Source organism: Labeo rohita, chromosome 12, assembly GCF_022985175.1.
Source record: "Labeo rohita strain BAU-BD-2019 chromosome 12, IGBB_LRoh.1.0, whole genome shotgun sequence".
In the NCBI taxonomy this organism is placed as follows: domain Eukaryota; kingdom Metazoa; phylum Chordata; class Actinopteri; order Cypriniformes; family Cyprinidae; genus Labeo; species Labeo rohita.
The window spans coordinates 12,035,374-12,056,527 of record NC_066880.1 but is presented as its reverse complement, the minus strand read 5'-3'; the positions used below and the strand labels follow the sequence as shown (position 1 = coordinate 12,056,527).

Sequence of the window (21,154 nt, the reverse complement as noted above, 5' to 3'; positions counted from 1 at the left end):
CGGATCGTTCATTGGGTCCTGTTTGACACGACAGACTTAGTCGCACGTAGCCACTTCCACCTCTAACCGGAAGTGCACCACACGTGTAAACAGTGGATAGAGTCACGTTGTACGCCTGTGAAATGATAACATGAATTAACATCTTGAATTCTGAGATCATATGTGTATTGGATTTAAATAAACAGTAACAACAAAAGGTAAGCCTCTATTTTTCACGCCTAAAATGCACAGAGACTGCATTTATGGTGATTTACCGACATTTATTCTTTAATAATTCAGTCGCAAAACGGCTGATATTAAATTATATTATATAACCTTTAACTTAAACTCGTATTTTGTACATCGTTTATGTACGTTTCTTTATAATTTATGGAGGTTTAAAGGTTATTAGTGAATTTGACTGTAGATACACATGATACAACGTGTGGTTTATTTAGTTAGTTTAGCACGATTGTGTTATTGGAATGCTAAAAACGTAATATCATTGCGATCCTGCATGTTCAGCTGGTATTGTTTGTCATCATGACTTCTCATACTTTGATGCAAAAAAATATGCAGTGTAAAAACAGTAGCTGTCACTTATGCCTGGATTCCTACCTAAGTTAAGCAGATAACGTTACCTGAATAGGAGACACCTACATCATGCTATGAAGTTAAACATCATTGTTGATAATCTATCTTTTTCTCTGGACCCAGAAAAGCAAAGATGGAGAAGAAAGAACATAAGCGGCACCAGCAGAAGCACAGTGGACCCAAAGCACAGAAAAAGAAGAGAAAGAAGGAGCAGGACACTGAACCGGAGCAGGATGAGCGCAAGAGGAACCCAAAAGCGTTTAGCGTTCAGTCAGCTGTGCGCATGGCAAAATCCTTCCATAGGTCAGTGCTCAGACAGATTAATTTAACATTAACCGTCCTTCACTGTTTTCACTTGTATTCATTTATCTTATTCATGAGCAAAATAGTTTTTATGTTATTCCTGTGGTCTGGTCCTGTATGTAGCTCTGCTGTCATGCACATTCATTTTGCACTTTTGCATTGGACTGTTGCGACGTTGTTTCATTGCATTTTTTTGTCTTTTAACATTGTTTTTTTAGGACTCAGGATATTAAAACAAAGAAACATCACATTCCCGTGGTAGACCGGACCCCTCTGGAGCCCCCACCTGTTGTTGTAGTGGTGATGGGACCTCCAAAAGTGGGCAAAAGCACCCTTATTCGTTGCCTGGTCAAAAGCTATACGCGACAGAAGCTTTCTGACATCTGTGGACCTGTGACTATAGTTTCTGGTTAGTTTTGTAATGCATAATACAAGACTTATGAGTAATAGTTCCCATTAATGCCTGTTATTACCTAGGTGTCACATGTATGGTGAGATTAAAGCTGATGTATTTTTTTTTATTTTTTTTTTTATACAGAATCAATTTTATACAGACTTTTTTCTTTTTTATGTTTGTAGGAAAGAAACGCCGCCTGACCTTTATTGAGTGCAATAATGACATCAACAGCATGATTGACTTGGCAAAGGTTGCTGATTTGGTGAGTACAGGTCTGCCTCATCTGCAAAAATGAACAGGATTAAACACATGCAGCAATTTGTATCAGTCGTATCAATTATAGCCTAATATGAAAAACATAGAGATGAATGTTTGGTACCTTTACCTACACTAGCAATCATAAATTTGGGATTGGTAAAGATTTTTTAAATGTTTATGCAAGAAATCTCTAATGCTAACCAACACTGGATTTATTTGATAGTGTAAAAACTGAAAAAAAATAAAGTATATACAATAAAATGTATTCCTGTAATGGCAAAGCTGAATTTTCAGCAGCCAATACTCCAGTTTTCATTGTCACATGATCCTTCAGAAATCATTCAAATATGCTAATTTGGTTCTCTAGTAACATTTACTATTATCAGTGTTAATGCAGTTGTACTGCTTAATATTTTTGTGGGAACCATGATACATTTTTTATGATTCTCTTGGTGATTAGAAAGCTCAATGGCATTTATTAGAAGTAGAAATCCTTAGTAATATTATTTAAAAAAGTACTGTCACTATTGATCACATTAATCAGTCCTTGCTGAAAAAATGTAGTCATTTATTAAAAAACCAACCAAACAAAAAAAGCTTACTGAACCCAAACCTTTAAATGCTACTGTACATGTAGAGGCAGTGCTAATCTGGATAATTAGTAACTACAAAGTGAAATAAAAAGTTTTATTAGACAGTGTTTTTACTTATATGTGTTAATATTATGTTTTTCAGGAAGGTAATATTGATATTTTGTCTTTATCAGGTTCTGATGCTGATAGATGCAAGTTTTGGCTTTGAAATGGAGACCTTTGAGTTCCTGAACATTTGCCAAGTTCATGGCTTCCCTCGGGTCATGGGGGTCCTCACACATCTGGACACTTTTAAGAACGGCAAGGCGCTCAGAAAAACAAAGAAACGCCTTAAACACCGTTTCTGGACTGAAGTTTTCCCGGTACGTCTACAACCTAATATATAACTGACATAACAGAGGACTGTCTAGTGTCTGAACATGAATGTCTTGCAGGGTGCAAAGCTCTTTTACCTGTCTGGAATGGTGTATGGAGAGTACCAGATACAGGAAGTAAAGAATCTTGGGAGGTTCATCTCAGTCATGAAGTTTAGACCTCTCGTTTGGCGGACTTCTCACCCATACGTGGTGGCTGACCGGTGAGTGGTCTTAAGTGTTTTGTTTATTTATGATCTTTCTAAATGTATGTTGTCTGGTGCTTATTTAAACATTTTTTCCCGGACAGTATGGAGGATCTTACTGATCCTGAGGCTATTCGGTTAAATCCCAAATGTGACAGAACCGTCTCTCTGTACGGCTACCTACGTGGGACATTCTTGAAGAATAAATGCCAGGTCCACATTCCTGGTGAGATTTTATGTTGTGCAACAACACAACACAAAACACAATATTTTCAGTTTTTCAAAACTAATTTTGGACTATTTTAATTCTCTTATCCGCTAATAATTTGCTGCAGAAAACACACTGTCATAAGCACGAAAAAAAATTATGCGCCAAGAGAACCTGAATTTATTGTAATCTGTGTTGTTTGTTGTTACAAAAGATTTCTTTTTCAAATACTGTTATTTTGAACATTCTATTCCTTGAAGAATCCTGACAACAAACTCACAAAAATATTAAGCAGCACAACTGTTTCTAACATTGATGGTAATGAGATACGTTACTTGAGCAATAAAAATCGGCATATTAAATTTCTGAAGAATCATGTGACGCTGAAGACTGGAGTAAATGATTCTGAAAAATCAACTATTCCGTCACAGAAATAAATTATTTTTGAATATACATTAAAATAGAATCCGTTTTAAATTGTAATAATATTTCCCAATATTACTGTTTTACTATAATTTTGATCAACTAAATGCAGCTATAGTGAGCATATGAGACTTTTGTACATTAGTGTATTTATTTTGTTGCTCTATGCATGACATAGTTGAGGTCGTTTACATTCCCTTTACAGAATCATAGAAAATGTAATTTTTTTTTACCAAAATAAGAGGAATCATACAAATTGCATGTTATTGTTTTAGTACTGACCTGAATAAGATATCTCACATAAAAAATGTTTACATATAGTCCACAAGAGAAAATAATAGTTACATTTATAAAAATGATTCAAAAGTTTACATCCCATTGACTCTGTGTTGTTACCTGAGTGATCCACAGCTGTGTTTTTTTTGTTTAGCGATAGTCGTTTATGAGTCAATGGTTTGTCATGAACAGTTAAACTGCCTGCTGTTCCTCAGAAAAATCTTTCAGGTCCCACAAATTCTTTGGTTTTCCAGCATTTTAGTATATTTGAACCCTTTCCAACAATAACTGTATGATTTTGAGATCCATCTTTTCACACTGAGGACAACTGAGGGACTCATATGCAACTATTACAGAAGGTTCAAACACTCACTGATGCTCCAGAAAGAAAAACAATGCATTAAGAGCCAGGGGTTGAAAACTTTTGAAAAATGTGTACATTTTTCTTATTTTGCTTAAATATCATATTTTTTCATTTAGTACTGCTCTTCAGAGGCTACAGAAGATACTTAAATGTTGTCCCAGAGGACAAAATAGGTTAAATTTACCCTGATCTTCAAATTCAAAAAGTTTTCACCCCCCAAGCTCTCAATTGCATCATGTTTCCTTCTGGAGCATCAGTGAGCATTTGAACCTTCTGTAGTAGTTGCATATGAGTCCCTCAGTTGTGAAAAGATGAATCTCAAAATCATACAGCCATTGTTGGAAAGGGTTCAAATACAGTTTAACTGTACAAACAAGGACAAACAAGGGACTCATGAACAACTATCACTAAACAAAAAAACGCTGTGGATCATTCAGGTAACAACACAGTATTAAGAATCAAGTATATGTAAACTTTTGAATGGGGTCATTTTTATAAATTCAACTATTTTCTCTTGTGGTCTATATGTAAGCGTCTTTTATGTGAAATATATTATTCAAGTCTGTACCACATAAACAATAACATGCATTTTGTATGATCCCTCTTATTTTGGTAAAATAATTAACATTAATGATTCTGAAAGGGGGATGGAAACTTCTGACCCCCACTGTATATGGCTTATAACTACTGATAATTCTGATATAACTCCCTCTACAGGTGTGGGTGATTTCTTTGTGGGGGATGTTAGCTTCCTCTCGGACCCCTGCCCTCTACCGGAGGTGATTAAGAAAAGAGCGTTGAACGTTAAGGAACGGTTACTGTACGCCCCCATGGCTGGCGTAGGGGGATTGGTTTATGATAAGGATGCCGTCTACATCGATATGCCCAGTGGACATGCCAACCAGCAGCAGGTCAGATTTCAGTCTCAGCACGTCCCCACATGACAGCATTACCTACAGTAGATTTAATACCAGATGCAATAATGTCTGCAGTTTACAGGGCAGTCACAGCTTATTACACCAAGTAATAACACTTTTTACACTCAATTTTGTTCCATCAGTGAATATGACCTTGAGGTTTAAAGACGATTTGTGATCTGATGGATATTAAGTGTTTTAATGGTGTGAGAAATGTCTGTCCCAGGAGGAGGTGCGGCCCACCACTGAACTCGTTCAGTCACTTATTGGCACACAAGCCACATTGGATGCAAAAATGGCTGCCAGCAAAGTCTCGCTGTTCACAGGAACTGCTGCACTGGCACCAGAGGAGGTGCAGGAAAATGAGTACGTTTTGCTAAATTACTCTGATTATGTTGTTGTAATGGATGGCCCCAGAACCTGAGCACCCATAAATGACAGCAAAGATTGATAATGAACACTTTTGGGTTTATTTCTTATGCATGAATTTGTTCTCTGAATTAATCATTAGGAAACAAAACCCTATGGAAAGTCGTGAATGGGATGAGAAAGCACAGAGAGAGAGGAGGAGAGCTGTTTTTGCTGATGAAGATGATGAAGAAGAAGAAGATGATGATGATGATGATGATGATGGCGAGGAAGAGAATGATGATGAAGAGGAGGAGAATGATGATGAAGAGGAGGAGGAGGAAGAAGAGGATGAAGAAGAAGAGGATGGAGTAGGGGTAACAACACTAGATAAGAAAGCAGTTAAGACAGCAACTCCTCCTGTGAAAAAGCAGAAGTTTGAAGAACCAGTGGAGATGCCTGCGTTTGCTGATAGTGATGATGAGCTGGAAAACAGTGATGGAGAGGAAACTGATGAAAATGAAAGTGAAGACGAAGAGGAGGAGGAGGAGGGTGATGAAGAAAATGAGGAAGTGGAAAAAGGGGAGCCTGCAAAAAGAAACTCTGGACCAGACTCTGGTCTTTGCTCAGAGGAAGATGATGAGGATGAAGAAGAAGATTCTGATATGGATGAAGATGGAGATGGGATTGTAAAAATAAAGACGTCCTCCAAGCATCCGGAGGAAGAAAAGATGACAGAGGATGCAGAAATGGGTTATGAAACTATAGGTACTTTGTCTTTGATTCAGAATTTCTGAATGTTTAGCTCAGGTCCAGACAAGTTCAAAACAGACATAATTTAGTGTCTTATTTTATTTATATTTTTTGATTAATTAAAAGGTATCAATAAATAATATCAAGTTATCTTGGGCCCTATGAAATCTGTTTAATTTTTTTCCAAATTCTTTTGGAATCAAATTTTTTTTTTTTTTTTCAAATTCCATTTTTTCCGTTTTAATTTTTCTTTGATTCTGTTTTTTCTAGACTCTGTTTCAATGGTCAATTTTTTTTTTTAATTAAAAAGCATGTCTAATTAATTGAAATAATTAATTAATTAAAACAATTTAACAATTTATTAAAAGTTCAACAAAAAATAAATTTTTATGAAATGTCCCCTCCCCCCCTCAAATTTAGTTTTGTTTTTACCAAATTCTGTGTTTTCCATTTAATTTTCTGGATTCTATTTTAATGGTTTCATTGAAGTTGAATAATCAATCTTTAATTAATATGCTATTTAAAAAATATTTATCTATTTATTTATTTTCAGAAATACTTAGTTGTGTATTTATGTTCTTCTGTTAAATTAATTCTCTGGTAAATATTCATTATAAAATACTGTTTTAATAATTATTTTATTGTTAGTAGTAGTACTACTATTACATTAAGTAATATATTTCTGACACACTTTTCAAGTTAAGTGGAACTTTTATTTTGACGGATTGACCAGAACATGTAGGATTTGTATTTCAGTGTATTTTTGTGGTTTAATATTTACAGACACAAGTCCATATCATGTTTTTATTTATGTGTTCTGACCTAATTTTGATTTATTCATTCAAAATTTGGCAAATTCCGTGTTACATAGTAAATTTATGACTGGATTGTGCGATCCCCTAATTATCAATTAAAAAAACTATTATGTAATATTAAAAATGTAAATTGCTCAGAAACTTGTAAACAGTTATATTCTCCCAAATGCTCCCAACATGGTCAGGTTTTATTATGAAAATAATGTTTAAGTTAATTTAATTCAGTTTGGGCAATTATAAAGTAAAGTATTCTTTGTGTTTCCTTTCCTTAAAGGATCCCCTAAGCTGTGTATATTCATACTAATTTTCCCCAGGCTCTCCTTTGTGCTGTTTTATTATTATTAATATTGAATTTTACTGCTTTGAAAGCCTCTACTGAATATGTTTTGTGTTTTGTGGATGTTTATGTTGTAGGAGCACTACGGTGGAAGGAAGATTTAGCCCAGAAAGCATCAGAGGCATATTTAAGACAGCAGCTCGCAGCACCAAACCTCCGAAAGCTAGTGTATGGTACAGGTGAGTCTCACAACTTCTAGTTTACTATGAAATTAAAATCTTGACATTTACTCACCCTCTTGTCATTTTATTTAATACTTACTTATTATTTACACAGAGATGGAATGATGATGCTATATAAGGACTGACATATAAAATTCATTCATTGGAAAAAATAAAATAAGGCACAGCATTAATTTACATAAAGCACATAAATCTCTGGGCCATAATGAATCTGCTTTATGTATGTTTTCCAGTGGCGGAGGTGGAAGAGGAGGATTCTAACGATGAAGAAGAGTTGGGCGGATTGTTTAAAGTCAGTCGACCGGAGAAGAGTAAAAAAGTACGAGCAGATGCCATGGACTGCTCTCGCTTTCAGCCAGACAGCAGTCATGACTGGGATCAGGAGGAGGTGAGATGCAGTATAAAAACACACTTGCATATACATGTACATTTATTTGCATAATGTATGTAAATACGCCATTTGTTGTCTGCGTCCTTTGCATTTTCTTAAGAACTGTGTATTTTCAGATGCTAGCCTCGATCAGGGACTGTTTTGTGACTGGCAAATGGGAGGAGGATAAAGATGCTGCAACTCTGCTTAAGGAAGATGGTAAGAAAACTAAATGCAGGCTTGGTATCAAGACATGAAATTTCTCTGGCTGGATATTGACCACTGAAATTGTGGTACAGTGACAGCCATATTACTTTTGTCTTACTAGATGAACTCTATGGGGATTTTGAAGATTTGGAAACAGGAGAAGTTCACAAAGCAAAGCCTGGGAATAAAGACCAAGCTGAGGTATAAAAAAATCGTTTTTAAAGCATTATCATCTGATTTGAATCAGACTAAATTTTGTGCTGCTTTTTTATTTATCACTTTTTGTTATTTAAACACAGGGAGGGAATGATGATGAAATAAATGATGATGATGACGATGATGATGAGGAAGAGGAGGCTCCTGAAGTGAAACTTGACGATGACGAAGTTCAAAAGAACAAGCGATTAGAGAAGAAGAGGCGGCTGAAGGAGAGGTTCGATGCACAATATGATGACGGAGAAGCCACATACTTTGATGACCTAAAGGAGGAGATGCAGAAACAGGCTGAGGTCAGAGGTCAAAGCGATCAGTCTGAAGCATTTCAATTTTAAATTCATTTATTTATATTTATATATCTAATTAGATATAAAGGGATAGTTCATGCAAAAATTAAAATTGTCATTAATTACTCAACCTTATGTCGTTCCAAACCCATAAAACCTTCATTCATCTTCAGAACACAAATTAAGATTAAATCTGAGAGGTCTCTGCATAGACAGCAACGCAACTGACACATTTAAGGGCCAGAAAGGTAGCAGTGACGGCAAAAAAAATAGTCCATGTGACATCAGTGGTTCAACCTTCATTTCATAAGCACCTTCTAATCAGTAATTTAAAAATCTAATAAATGATTAGCCTTTCCACTATGAGCACTCCTTAAAGAGATTTTCAGGGGAATTTTGTTCTTACCTTTGTAATAGCTTTTTTCTAACTTTATTAAAAGAATGCTATGTCATTATTTTTATAAGCTTTTTCAAATTTCAGTTAAATGAAATCAGTATTAACAAAATTAATTTGCACAGAAGAACACTAAAGTGGCTTGTAGATGTATTTTTAGATGTTTAATGAGGCTCAGTGGCTTGAGTGCAATTAAATTAATACATTTATGTTTTAAATATAAAATTTTCTAATTTCTAATAAATTTAAATATGAAATAATTAAATTAAGAAATATTACATTTCTAATTTATAAAAAAATCCCTTTTAGACTTATACTCTATTCATTTACTTACTGTTTGTTTTCTTAAAAAAACAGAGTAAAAAAAACTAGCTTCTCTGTTTTTTTTTATATTCTATTTTTTATATTTATTATACAATTAACAAAAAGCAACAAAAAAAGCCTCTAACACTAGCTTGCTTTTTCTTTTATATCCTATCTGCTTTCTTTTTATTTATTATATAATATTATTAATTAAAAAAAAAAACCTTACTACGTGTACTGTTAGGCTAACTGAGACTTGTAATATCACTTACATGTTATTGCCCTTTTGTTGATTTTGATCGCTTCCATTGTCCTCTTATGTAAGTCACTTTGGATAAAAGCATCTGCTAAATGTCTAAATGTAAATGTAAAATTTTGAATATAGAAATATTAGGCCTAAATGACTTAAATGACTAAAAGGATACTTTAAAATGAAACTAAAACTGCCAGTAGGTGGCAGCAAGTCGAATCATTCGTTTATTTGATTCATTTGAATGGCTGATTCATTCAGGAATGAAGCAAGTGGCTATCTTTATGAATGGGTAATTGATTAATTGACAAGTTCATTCATAAACGAAACAACGCTGTGTTTGAATGGAGATGCGCCACAGAATTGGGCCATTGTAACACTGTTGCCGCGGGTTGTTTTTCATATCCGCGGGTTGAAGCAATCCCAATAATGTAATATTTAGCCCCTGGAATTGTAATTTTAACAGGAGAACCCAGCCAAAAATGTATTTTTATCTCCCTGAATGCAATTTACCCCCCGTCAAAATGCCACTGGTCTAATTTTGAGTAGCAATTGGGTGGGTTTTGTTGTAAAAAAAAAAAAAAATAAAATAAAAAACAACCTGGCAACCCTGATGCACAGCTTAGTTAGACAGACAATGTAAGTCACTTAATATTACTTTCTTGTTTATTGAACTGTTATATTAAATCAATAACACATTTACAAACTCCCTTAATGATCTCACAAAGTTCCATTATAATCAACACAGTTCTCTACACTGCACAGTGAATCTCTTATTTACACCCTGTCTACACCTTACGGAAGAATTTGTGAGATATGTCTGTGATTCATTACTCAACAATCCAAAAACAAGTAGAAACCTTTGAAGCTCCCCTCAGCGCAAACACAAATATGCTGATTGGGTCAGTCGCACTGGTGCTCCTAAATATTTTTTTTTTTTATATTCACACACAGTAGTTTGCAGTCGCAAATGTGACTGAAGTGGTCGCATTGTAGAGCCCTGAGCCATACAGGTTTGGAACGACATGAGGGTGAATAAATAATAGCAGAAGTTTCATTTTTAGGTGAATTCTCCTTTTAAAATAGCATTTTATTTATACTGGCTCTCTTCTTGTTTCTCTGTAGCTAAACAGGCAAGAATTCGAAGATGTGGATGATGTAGTTCGTGTTCAGTATGAGGGTTTCAGGCCAGGCATGTATATCCGTGTGGAGATCCCTGCTTTACCTTGTGAGTTCGTCACCAACTTTGACCCCCATTATCCCATCATTCTTGGTGGATTGGGCCCCAGTGAGGGCAATGTAGGCTACTTGCAGGTAAGTGTAAAGGGATTTATTTGACTTATTTGTAGCAGATTTTTTTAGTGTAGTTGATAACCTTGTAAATAAACTTGAAGGGCACCTGCTTTAACGCCAAGCTTAAAGGTCATTACAAGGCTGGGCTGGGTAAAAACATTTAGGTCCTTTCTTTATCTCCTCCACACAGATGCGTCTGAAGAAACACCGGTGGCACAATCGTATCTTGAAAACCCGTGATCCTCTCATCCTGTCTTTGGGCTGGAGGCGCTTTCAGACCATCCCCCTCTACTACATCGAGGACCACAACGGACGTCACCGCCTGCTCAAATACACACCTGAACACATGCACTGCGGTGCCACCATCTGGGGTGAGAGACAAGCCGTACACACCTCTCCTTTAGTATTTAACTCAGCATGCTCATTTTCCATATTTTTACATTTAAATTAGACTTGCAGTAATCTAATGCTCACTTAAAGTTAATATTTAAAACATTCATTTAAATATAATAACACTGTATAATGTTATCTTTAGCAAATCTAAAAAAAAAAAATGAGTATCCGTTTTCATACTGTACAATATGTTGTGGTGACTGAAATTCACATGCATCATTTAAAACAATTTTTTAAATTAAAATCTTTAAATGTATTTGTGACCTGTTTAATTATACGTAGTATCGAATTTTAATATTGCCCTTTTATGGATCATTGTCCATTAATGCAATTATTGGATTACTGGAATTTTAAAAGTGGTCCATAATATATTTTATATATATATATTTTTTTTTAATTATAAATTGTATAGACATTTACTATTGTCAACATATGGATTATTGGCCATGAAAATTATTTATGGGCATTTTAATATTGGTACATTTAAAAGAAAGAGAGAAAGAAAAGAATAGAAAGAAGAAAAGAATAGAAAGAAAAAAGAAAAGAAAGAAAGAAAAAGGAAGGAAAAATAAAAGAACAGAAAGAAAGAAAGAAAAAAAAGAAAGAAAAAGGAAGGAAAAATAAAAGAACAGAAAAAGAAAGAAAAGAACAAAGAAAGAGAGAGAGAGAGAAAGAAAGAAAAAGGAAGGAAAAATAAAATAAAGGAATAGAGAAAGAAAGAAGAAAAAAGAAAAGAACAGAAAGAGAGAAAGAAAGAGAAAGAAAGAAAAAGGAAGGAAAAAGAAAAGAATAGAAAGAAAAAGGAAGGAAAAAAAGAAAAGAATAGAAAGGGAAAGAAAGAAAAGAACAGAAAGAAAGAAAGAGAGAGAGAAAGAGAAAGAAAGAAAGAAAGAAAGAAAAAGGAAGGAAAAATAAAATAAAAGATTAGAAAGAGAAAGAAAGAAAGAAAGAAAAAGAAAGAAAAAAGGAAGGAAGGAAAAATAAAAGAATAGAAAGAAAGAAAGAACGAACGAGAGAAAGAAAAAAGAATAGAAAATAAAGAAGGAAAGAAAGAATTTACATTCATTTATTTTTTGCCTTGGGTATCTCCATGCCATAAATGTTTATTTCAGTTTAATTATAAATTGTAAATTGTATATATATAATATATGGATTATTAGCCACGAAAATAATTATGGATTCATTGGCATATTAATATTGGCATATTTGTAAATATAAATATATATATATATATATATATATATATAATTATACAAATGCAATTTATATACAATTATGATAATAATTGTATATAAATTGTATACAGTTATACTATTGTCCAGTTATGGATTATTGGCTTATGTATGAGCGTAGTTGTGAGCATTTTAATATTGGCGCATCTGCAATATTAATAGTTTTTATGTTTGGGTCGATACCAATTCCATACATTTACTTTCAATTTAATTAAAATTGTTTAGAATTTTAATAGCATCCATTTATGAATTATTGGCCATGAGGATAATTATCAGCATATATGATTTTCAGTGTTGGTGTTTTCATAATAGTAGTTTTTTTTTTTTTTTTTTTTTTGTCTAGGACATGTTGTATTCTTTATGTAGGCCACGCATCTAAAATAACATGTGAATCATTTAGCAGCATCAAAACAGAAATGAGCAATGTGCATTTACTTGAGCAATTTGGCACCAGCTCGCTGACGCTCCATTTATAAGCTCTACTGTTTCTCCCTTCTCTTTCTTGTCATCTCATGCACACTCCATTCTCTTTCTTTTTCTGCACTTGTACAGGGCCTATAACACCCCAGGGTACAGGCTTCCTGGCTGTGCAGACGGTCGGAGATATTAAGGTACGACACCAGCATATGATGAGAGCACAGGAGCAGCCTGGGTCACAGCTTCGGTCCGAGTTCTCAGTCCGACAACCACAGTCAGATGAAAGGCTTCCCTTTTTTCTTGGACTCATCCTATCTTATTTCCCCTCAGGCCAATTTCCGCATCGCTGCCACAGGAGTGGTTCTGGACCTGGACAAATCAGTTACAATTGTGAAGAAGCTCAAACTGATTGGATACCCTCATAAAATCTTTAAGAACACCTGCTTTGTCCAGGTAGGGAGTCCTGCAGAGTCAGGAGTTTCTCCTCACGTAGCAGCACAGCACACCAGGGAGCTATAGAAATGTACACCTCATGCTCTCTCTGAATAATTGGATTCTCATCTTTGGTTATAACTTTCTCTTTTTTTCACTCCGACTCTAAGGGAATGTTTAACACCGTCTTGGAGGTTGCGAAGTTTGAGGGTGCGTCCGTCCGCACAGTCAGTGGCATTAAAGGGCAGATAAAGAAAGCCTTGCGCACCCCGCCGGGCGCCTTCAGAGCCACGTTTGAGGATAGACTACTGATGAGTGGTGAGTCAGACTTGTTTTTCTATTTATAAATATTTTTGTTGCTGCAGTATTTATTTATTTGGGTTTTTATATAATGAGCAGTGCTTAGGGAGTTCAATGTGCTTTATTTATCAGAAAAGTCTGCAAATGTAATGACTCCCAAGAATCTCCGTTGTACATAAACAACCACCTTGTTAAAATGGAGTGGTATTATTACTGATTATTATGCTCCTCTCTGGAGAGACGGGCATGTGGAAAATCTTGCAGTGAGGCCGTTTGCGTATTCGAGGCTTATTAGGTCTACTGCATCTTTTGTTAGATGATGGTTGTTTATATTAAGACCGTGAAATTAATCGGAATAATCCAGAGTCATGTTGTGGCCTTATGCGGTTGTTAAACCGCAAAACGCTGCAATTTAATCAAAATATTAGCTTGCACTATGCGTTTCAATATGAAGATGCATTACTCTGCTTTCTGTATTGTGCTACGCATAGCTTAATTCAAGCACGTTTTGCATAATTTCAAATATTATTACAAATTTTACCACAGGAGCACAATACAGGTAAACAGAAATTATTTTCTTCATATAGGGTATATAATTTTATGTTTATTACTAGTACTGCTACTGACTTCATCAGATTTATAAACCATCATTAGAATACATCATCTCTACTGTTCATCGCGGGTTTCAAAATAAAAGCTCAAACCCTCAGTTTACACGTTTTGATGTCCACAGATTTAAGAAATTAGCATGTCTGTCAAAGAAATGACCAAATATTAAGTAGACGTTTGAATTAAATGTTTAGTCAATATTAAACAAGGATTAGATCACGCTGTAAAGTGTAAAAACACTCGTTAGGCCGTTGGCACCCTCTGCAGACCTTTGACTTTTGATACTTTATTTGAAAGAATTATTATTGCTTCATTGCTATTATATATGTATTTTAAGTAATTTTAAAGGCTATTTTATTACATCAAAGAAAGTTTTATAATTATCCAATTACTGGATTAATCATCAGAATAATCGACCGCTTATTCGATTACCAAAATAATCGTTACTGACAGCCCCAATTTATGTAATCAAAAAGTACTACATTTGTAATATTACAATAATATTGTGAAATATTATTACATTTTAATAGAACAGTTTTTAATTTTAAAATAGTTAAAAATTCAATTTATTCCTTTTTGGCAAACCTGAATTTGCAGCATCCATGACTCCAGTTAAACAGTTGTGTTGCTTAATACGTATTACGCTTAATACGTATTTTTCAGGATTATTTGATTAAACAAAAAGTTAAAAAGAACAGCATTTATTTGAAAATCTTTTGTCACATTACATAAGTATTTAATGTCACTTTTGATCAAATTAAAGCATCCTTGATGTGTTAATTTCTTAAAAAAATAAAATAAAATCTTACCAACACAAGCTTTTGAACAAGCACTGCATATTAGGGCTGTCACTAACAATTATTTTGGTAATTGAGTAATCTGCCGCTTATTCTGACGATTAATCGAGTAACTGGATAATTATCATTAATTTTTTGTAGTAATAAAAATAGACCTAAGTGAACAATAGCCTTTAAAATGACTTGAAATACATATAATAGCAATGAGGCAATAATAATTAGTTCAAATAAAGTATTAAAAGCAAGTAATCATATGGTTTTATTGAACAAAACTGTTAAAATACATAATGTGTTATAAACTATAGAGTGAATGTACATTAGGCATTATATCAAATGTCTGCAGACGGCATCAACGGCCTGACGATTGTTTTTACATTTTACTGCATGATCTAATCCTTGTTTAATATTGACTAAGCAGCATTTAATTCAAATGTCCACTTACTCTTTAATATTTGGCCATTTTTTTATGATAGAAAAGCTACAGACAATAATTTATTGAATATGTGGACATCAAAATGTGTAAACTCAGAGTGAGGGTTTGAGCTTTCATTTTGAAATCACGATGAACAGTTAGCATATTGAGAAAGATAATGATGTATTATCCTGTGTTTGCATAGGTTTATAAATGATTTACCTTACAAATCTGATGAAACGGTGTACATTGCATTCCCAGATGAACGTTATAATAAACCCAAACTCACGACAGCAAGCAGAGATGGTGTTGTAAATGATAACAGTTTGTGTAGCAGCATTTTCTTCCGAGCTGAGATACGTAACCTACATGCATGTAAATAATTAAAGCGCATATATTAAACTCTGCATCACATATGTTTAACTATATCGTAACGTTTGTGAATTCTAAATGACATTATGCTTTATTGTGATTTTATATGGGTTTAATATGTGGAATGCACCACTTCTGGCATTTTGCCGTTTACTCAACACGGGCAAATGCAATCAAGGATTTTTTTTTTAAACCGAATATTCGAATAGAATTCAGGAATCCTTGTAGCTCTAGTGTATATAATATAAAAACTTGCCTGTGACAAAAAAACGAAAAAAAAACAACAAAAGAAAACAGAAATGAGGAAAAAGTGGAATCCAGTTTGAGGTTTAGAAAATCCAGTGGTTCAGTGACTGTATACAGTTTTTGGTTCTTTTAACTAATGTTAAATCTTTAGCACATTTTCACTTCAAATCACAAACCAAGTATTTTGTAACAATAATTTTGACCAAATATTGCAGCCTTAAACTTTATATGAATGTGTGTAGATATTGTGTTCCTGCGCTCCTGGTATCCGGTCTCGGTTCCTCAGCTGTATAATCCGGTGACGTCTCTACTGATGCCGGTTGGACAGAAGGACAAATGGTCAGGAATGAGGACCCTCGGACAGCTTAAACACGACCTGGGTATTCGCAACAAACCCAACAAGGACTCACTGTACAAGGCAAGCCCTCTTACAAAAAAGTTCAGTCACCAGTTAGTTATTAATATTCACTGTTGTCCTCTTCATCATCCACTGTGTCTTTGAATCCCTACAGCCCATTGAAAGGAAAGTTCGACACTTCAACTCTCTCCAAATTCCCAAAGAGCTGCAAAAGGCCCTCCCCTTCAAGAGCAAACCCAAACAGATGCAGGGCAAAGGCAGAACCCCACGGGACCTGGAGAGACCAGCTGTCATACGAGAGCCACATGAGAAAAAGGTGAGTGCTGTCGGACTTGTCCATCTCTGTTTTACATATGTCATGCCTTTGTAACTCCGCTGAGCTTTTTTTACTGTCATTACACAAAGACGATTTTAATATCCACTATTAGTCTAAAGTTAATCCACCAAGGAAGCCTCCGGAGTGTTGGCTGGGAAATATCATATTTCTTTAATCCATGTCCCTGGCAAATACCAAGACGGCTTGCTGGCCAATTTCTTTACCAATCCCCTTTAAAATCCTCCAGCCTGAAAGATGACACAGGGGGTTACATTTTTAATCAATTTCTTCTCCTACTCCTTGTTCCAAGATGTGCTAGGCATTGACGTGAGAAAGTAATAAAGAGTTTTTAATCATAATCGTCATTTAATCAGTAGGACTTTTTTTTTAAATCATTCCTTTAGAGGTTAGTGTATTAATTCTTATAACTAAAAGGTTTTATTCAGTTACAAAACAGTAATTACATGGACAAGTCGCTCGAAGGACCGCAAGGTTAAGAGCCCGTAACTCTGCAAATCTTTGACCATTTTCACTCTCTATTTCTTTTTTTTTTTTCTTTTTTTTTTGAGCATCCACGTCTGTTAACCAGCAAAGAAGTAGTTCACCCAAAGATAAAACAAAAGTATTTCATACAATGTTATGACATCAAGAACACTTTAAAAAAAAAGTTTTAATATGCTCATCAAGGCTGCATTTATTTGTTAAAGAATCCAGAAAAAATTAATATTGTGAAGTATTATTTGTGAAAAATAACTGTTTTCTATGTGAATATATTTAAAATGTAATTTATTTCTATGATGCAAAGCTGAATTTTCAGCATCATTACTCCAGAATTCAGTGTCACATGATTCTTCAGAAATCATTTTAATATGCTGATTTATTGTTAATGTTGGATACAGTTGTGCTAAATAATATTTGGAACCTGTGATGCTTTTTTCAAGATTCTTTAATAAATAAAATGTTAAAAAGAACAGCATTTATTTAAAATAAAAATATTTTAACAATATTAACTATTATTTAAAAGTTTGTGGTCAGTAAATTTTTATTCTTTCTTTCTTTTTGTTCTTTTTTTTTATTTTTTTTTATAAATTAATACTTTTTTTCACTAAGGATGTGTTAAATTGATAAAGAGTGATAGCAAAGACTTATATTGTTAGAAAAGATTCTATTTTGAATAAATGCTGTTCTTTTTAACTTTTTATTGATCAAAGAACCCAAAAGAAAAAAAAAAAACAATCACAGGTTCCAATAACTATTTACAACATTGATAATAAAAGTAATAAATCAGAATATTTTAAATGATTTCTGAAGGATCATGTGACACTGAAGACTGGAGTAATGGCTAATGAAAATTCAGCTTTGCATCAGAGGAATAAATTATATTAAATATATTAAGAGAATATATATATATATTCTCTTATATATATATATATATATATTAAAAATTATTTTAAACGGTAATAATGTTTCACATTATTACTGTTTTTTTTTTTTTTTTTTTTTTTTTAAGTAAATGCAGCCTTGATGAGCGTAAGAGAATTCCTGAAAAACATTAAAAATACAATAGTTTTTATATATAGCTATAAATATGTGTGTGTTTTACTGAGTTATAAAAGAAATTAGAGCTGTCAAACGATAAATTGATTAATCACATACAAAATAAAAGTCTGAGTTTGCCTAATATATGTGTTTGTACTATGTGTAATTATGTGTGTGTGTGTGTGTGTGTGTATATATATGTATATAATATTATAACTATTATATATAAATAGAAATGTTTTGTACATAACATATTTCTCTTATGTATTTTATATACATAATTGCACACAGACCACACACATATTAGGCAAACTCAAAATTTTATTTTGTATGCAATTTATCGTTGAACAAGCCTTAAAAAAATACTTAATTATTTTGTGGTTAAAGCCTGCTGTAATAACACAAAAAAGATCTAAAAAAAAGGTCTGAAATTGAGGTTTAAAAAAGGTCAACTGGTTGAGAGACATGGAAAAATTTGATGTAATATGTTGTTTCCTAATTCAGTGAAGTTCATATATTGTTAAAAGTGATTTATTTTTAAGTGTTCAAGGTACTTTTGGAGGCAACTATGTTTTCAGGTTACAACCCCCAGGGCTCATGTCTTATAAATATGACCTCTCAACCTTTTCCACCAGGTGGCAGCGTTGCTTAATGCTCTAAGCTCGGTCTACGCATACAAGACCAAGAAGGCGAAAGCAGAACAGCGTGCCAAGCACAAAGAGTTCCTGAAGCTGAAAGAGAAGCAGGATGCAGAAAAGCAGAAGAGGCTGAAACTAGAGAAAAAGAAGACCTACCGTGCAGAGGGACAGAAAGAGAAGAACAGACTTAAATCCAGCCTGAAGGGAGCATCCAAGGACAATTGAGTCTACCTCACACCTGATTCGGTTAGACTGTGACTCCAGGCCCATCGGATCAGGGTCCGTTACGCTCTTAGTTAGACTGTTTGAAATGCGCCATAATTCGATTCCCACGCGTTTCTAAGCAGGCTCAAGAGTCGAGATGATGACACTGCAGCAGACGCGATGGGTTTTGCTGAAGTCTTTAAAAGATACCATCTCCCTAGAAACTAGAACAATAAAACTGCCTGGTTAACTTGTGAAAGGATTTTCTATATTTAAAAAAATGATGCATCAAGAATATAAACAGCTATTTCTTACTAAAAGCACACCAAACTTCATATACTTGTTCTATTATGCTTGTTTTTAATAAAAAATCAATGTGTGACCAGAAACATGGGAAGGAAATGACGTTTGTTGTCAGACAAAACATTTAGTGGCATTAGCTTGTAATTAATTCTTGAGCTGGGGCGGCAAGTCGCCCACTAGCGTTCTCTGTTGTAGCCAACATATTGGCTCTTAAATTTTGTCCTGTGCCCTGTTATTTTAAATGACAGCCCTGTTTTTTTAGTTGTTATTACTGAGTTGGAGTGAATTTTTGTGTTGTTGTGAGCTATTGAGTCAGACATAATCCGGAGCCTGCTTTCCAGAATATATGTTGTTGTTTTTCTCACAAAGCAAAATGGCAGCTTGATGAAAAACCTATGAATAGCAACTGAACCGCAGTGTGTCAGCATCAGGGATTGTATGGACAGATGTTCAATAGTGCGGGGAGTGTCTCTCCATATGTGAGATAGCGATTTATTGATGGTGGTGATTAAGAATGTGTGTTGTTTTGGTGTCGTTAGAGAAAGTGAACATCACAGAGATCGTCCTGCACAACCAATAGTCCCTGAGGACTAATACATGTCTGTCATGCACCAGTCTCTAAACAGTAGCAATTAACAACACTGTTTTGTTCTTCAGATGTCTTATGCTTAAATCAGATGGCGGGTAGTCAGGCAAACTAGCCAAACCTTTGACATATCGACTTTAGGACGGGGTTGTCTAAAATAGATTATATCGTAATAATGGACTGTCATGGAAGAATGAATTGAAATAATGACAGTCTATGTGAACAGCTGCACAGAAGACACTGGGAAAAACAGTGGAAAAACAGCAGAGATTGAAATTAGAGAACAATCTATAAATACTTGAATTTTTTTTTTCATGCTTTACCTGTTTTGCAGTGTGACAGGGTATTGTCTTGCATGAAAATTGCAGGCTGATTGGGTGATCCATCTTTTCACACTGACGACAACTGAGGGACTCGTATGCAACTATTACAGAAGTTTCAAACGCTCACTGATGGTCCGGAAGGAAAAGCAATGCATTAAGACCCAGGGTGAAAACTTTTGAACAGAATGGAGATGTGTACACATTTCTTATTTTGCCTAAATATCATATTTTTTTTATTAATTCGTACTGCGCTTCAGAGGCTACAGAAGATAGTTACATGTTTCCCAGAAGACAAAATACGTTAAAATTTAAAAAAAAATTCAAAAGTCTTGGTTACTGCAGAGTGCACTTTCAGTCTGACTTCCGTTAAACATGCCGAGACAAGCAATGGCATGGCAAGCAATTCCAGCTGCACTGTTGAACCCGTTCCCCACTGAGAATTTCTGCATTATCCTGACTTTTCACGCATTAGTCTTACATGTACGACCAGCCTTTTTGGGGGACTTGAATGAGTAAGTGTCATTGTAAACCTGCAATATTCAAGAAATCACAGATGATCAATTTCTCTTGCAGTGGCTGAAAAGATCATCCTTATGGCCTTTATCTGGTCAACCTGCTGTTGTAGGGTTTCAGTCACTTTAGAGCTTATTTACTAAAATGACCAGCTAAAAATAAAAAAAGAAATAAGTGACTTAGGACCACAAAACCAGTCATAAGGGTCAATTTTATGAAATTGAGATTTATACATCTGAAAGCAGAGTAAATAGGCTTTTCACTGATGTATCGTTTGTTAGGATAGGACAATATTTGTCTGAGATACAACTGTTTGAAAATCAAAACTATTTGAATCTGAGATGCAAAAACAAATGTAAATATTGAGAAATTGCCTTTAAAGTTGCCCACGTTCTTAGCAATGCATATTACTAATTAAAAATTAAGTTTTAATATATTTACGGTAGGAAATTTACAAACTATCTTCATGGAACATGATTTTTACTTAATATCCTAATGATTTTTGGCGTAAAAGAAAGAAAAGAAACAATAATTTTGC

The 21,154-nt window shown here is 34.2% G+C and overlaps 1 protein-coding gene across 1 annotated transcript; it reads left to right on the top strand.

Moving 5' to 3' along the window:
- The first annotated feature begins 38 nt into the window (after positions 1–38).
- On the top strand, positions 39–19,285 carry bms1 (BMS1 ribosome biogenesis factor). Its single transcript, XM_051124758.1, has 23 exons — positions 39–197; positions 697–876; positions 1,095–1,285; positions 1,456–1,535; positions 2,298–2,486; positions 2,559–2,701; positions 2,788–2,909; positions 4,672–4,865; positions 5,098–5,237; positions 5,383–5,987; positions 7,202–7,303; positions 7,540–7,694; positions 7,814–7,895; positions 8,005–8,084; positions 8,183–8,392; positions 10,459–10,647; positions 10,817–10,997; positions 12,804–12,862; positions 12,999–13,121; positions 13,271–13,418; positions 16,079–16,254; positions 16,349–16,510; positions 18,685–19,285. Exons 2-23 carry the CDS (start codon positions 707–709, stop codon positions 18,910–18,912), a joined length of 3,729 nt encoding a protein of 1,242 aa, XP_050980715.1. The 5' UTR covers positions 39–197; positions 697–706; the 3' UTR covers positions 18,913–19,285.
- The last annotated feature ends 1,869 nt before the right edge of the window (positions 19,286–21,154 follow it).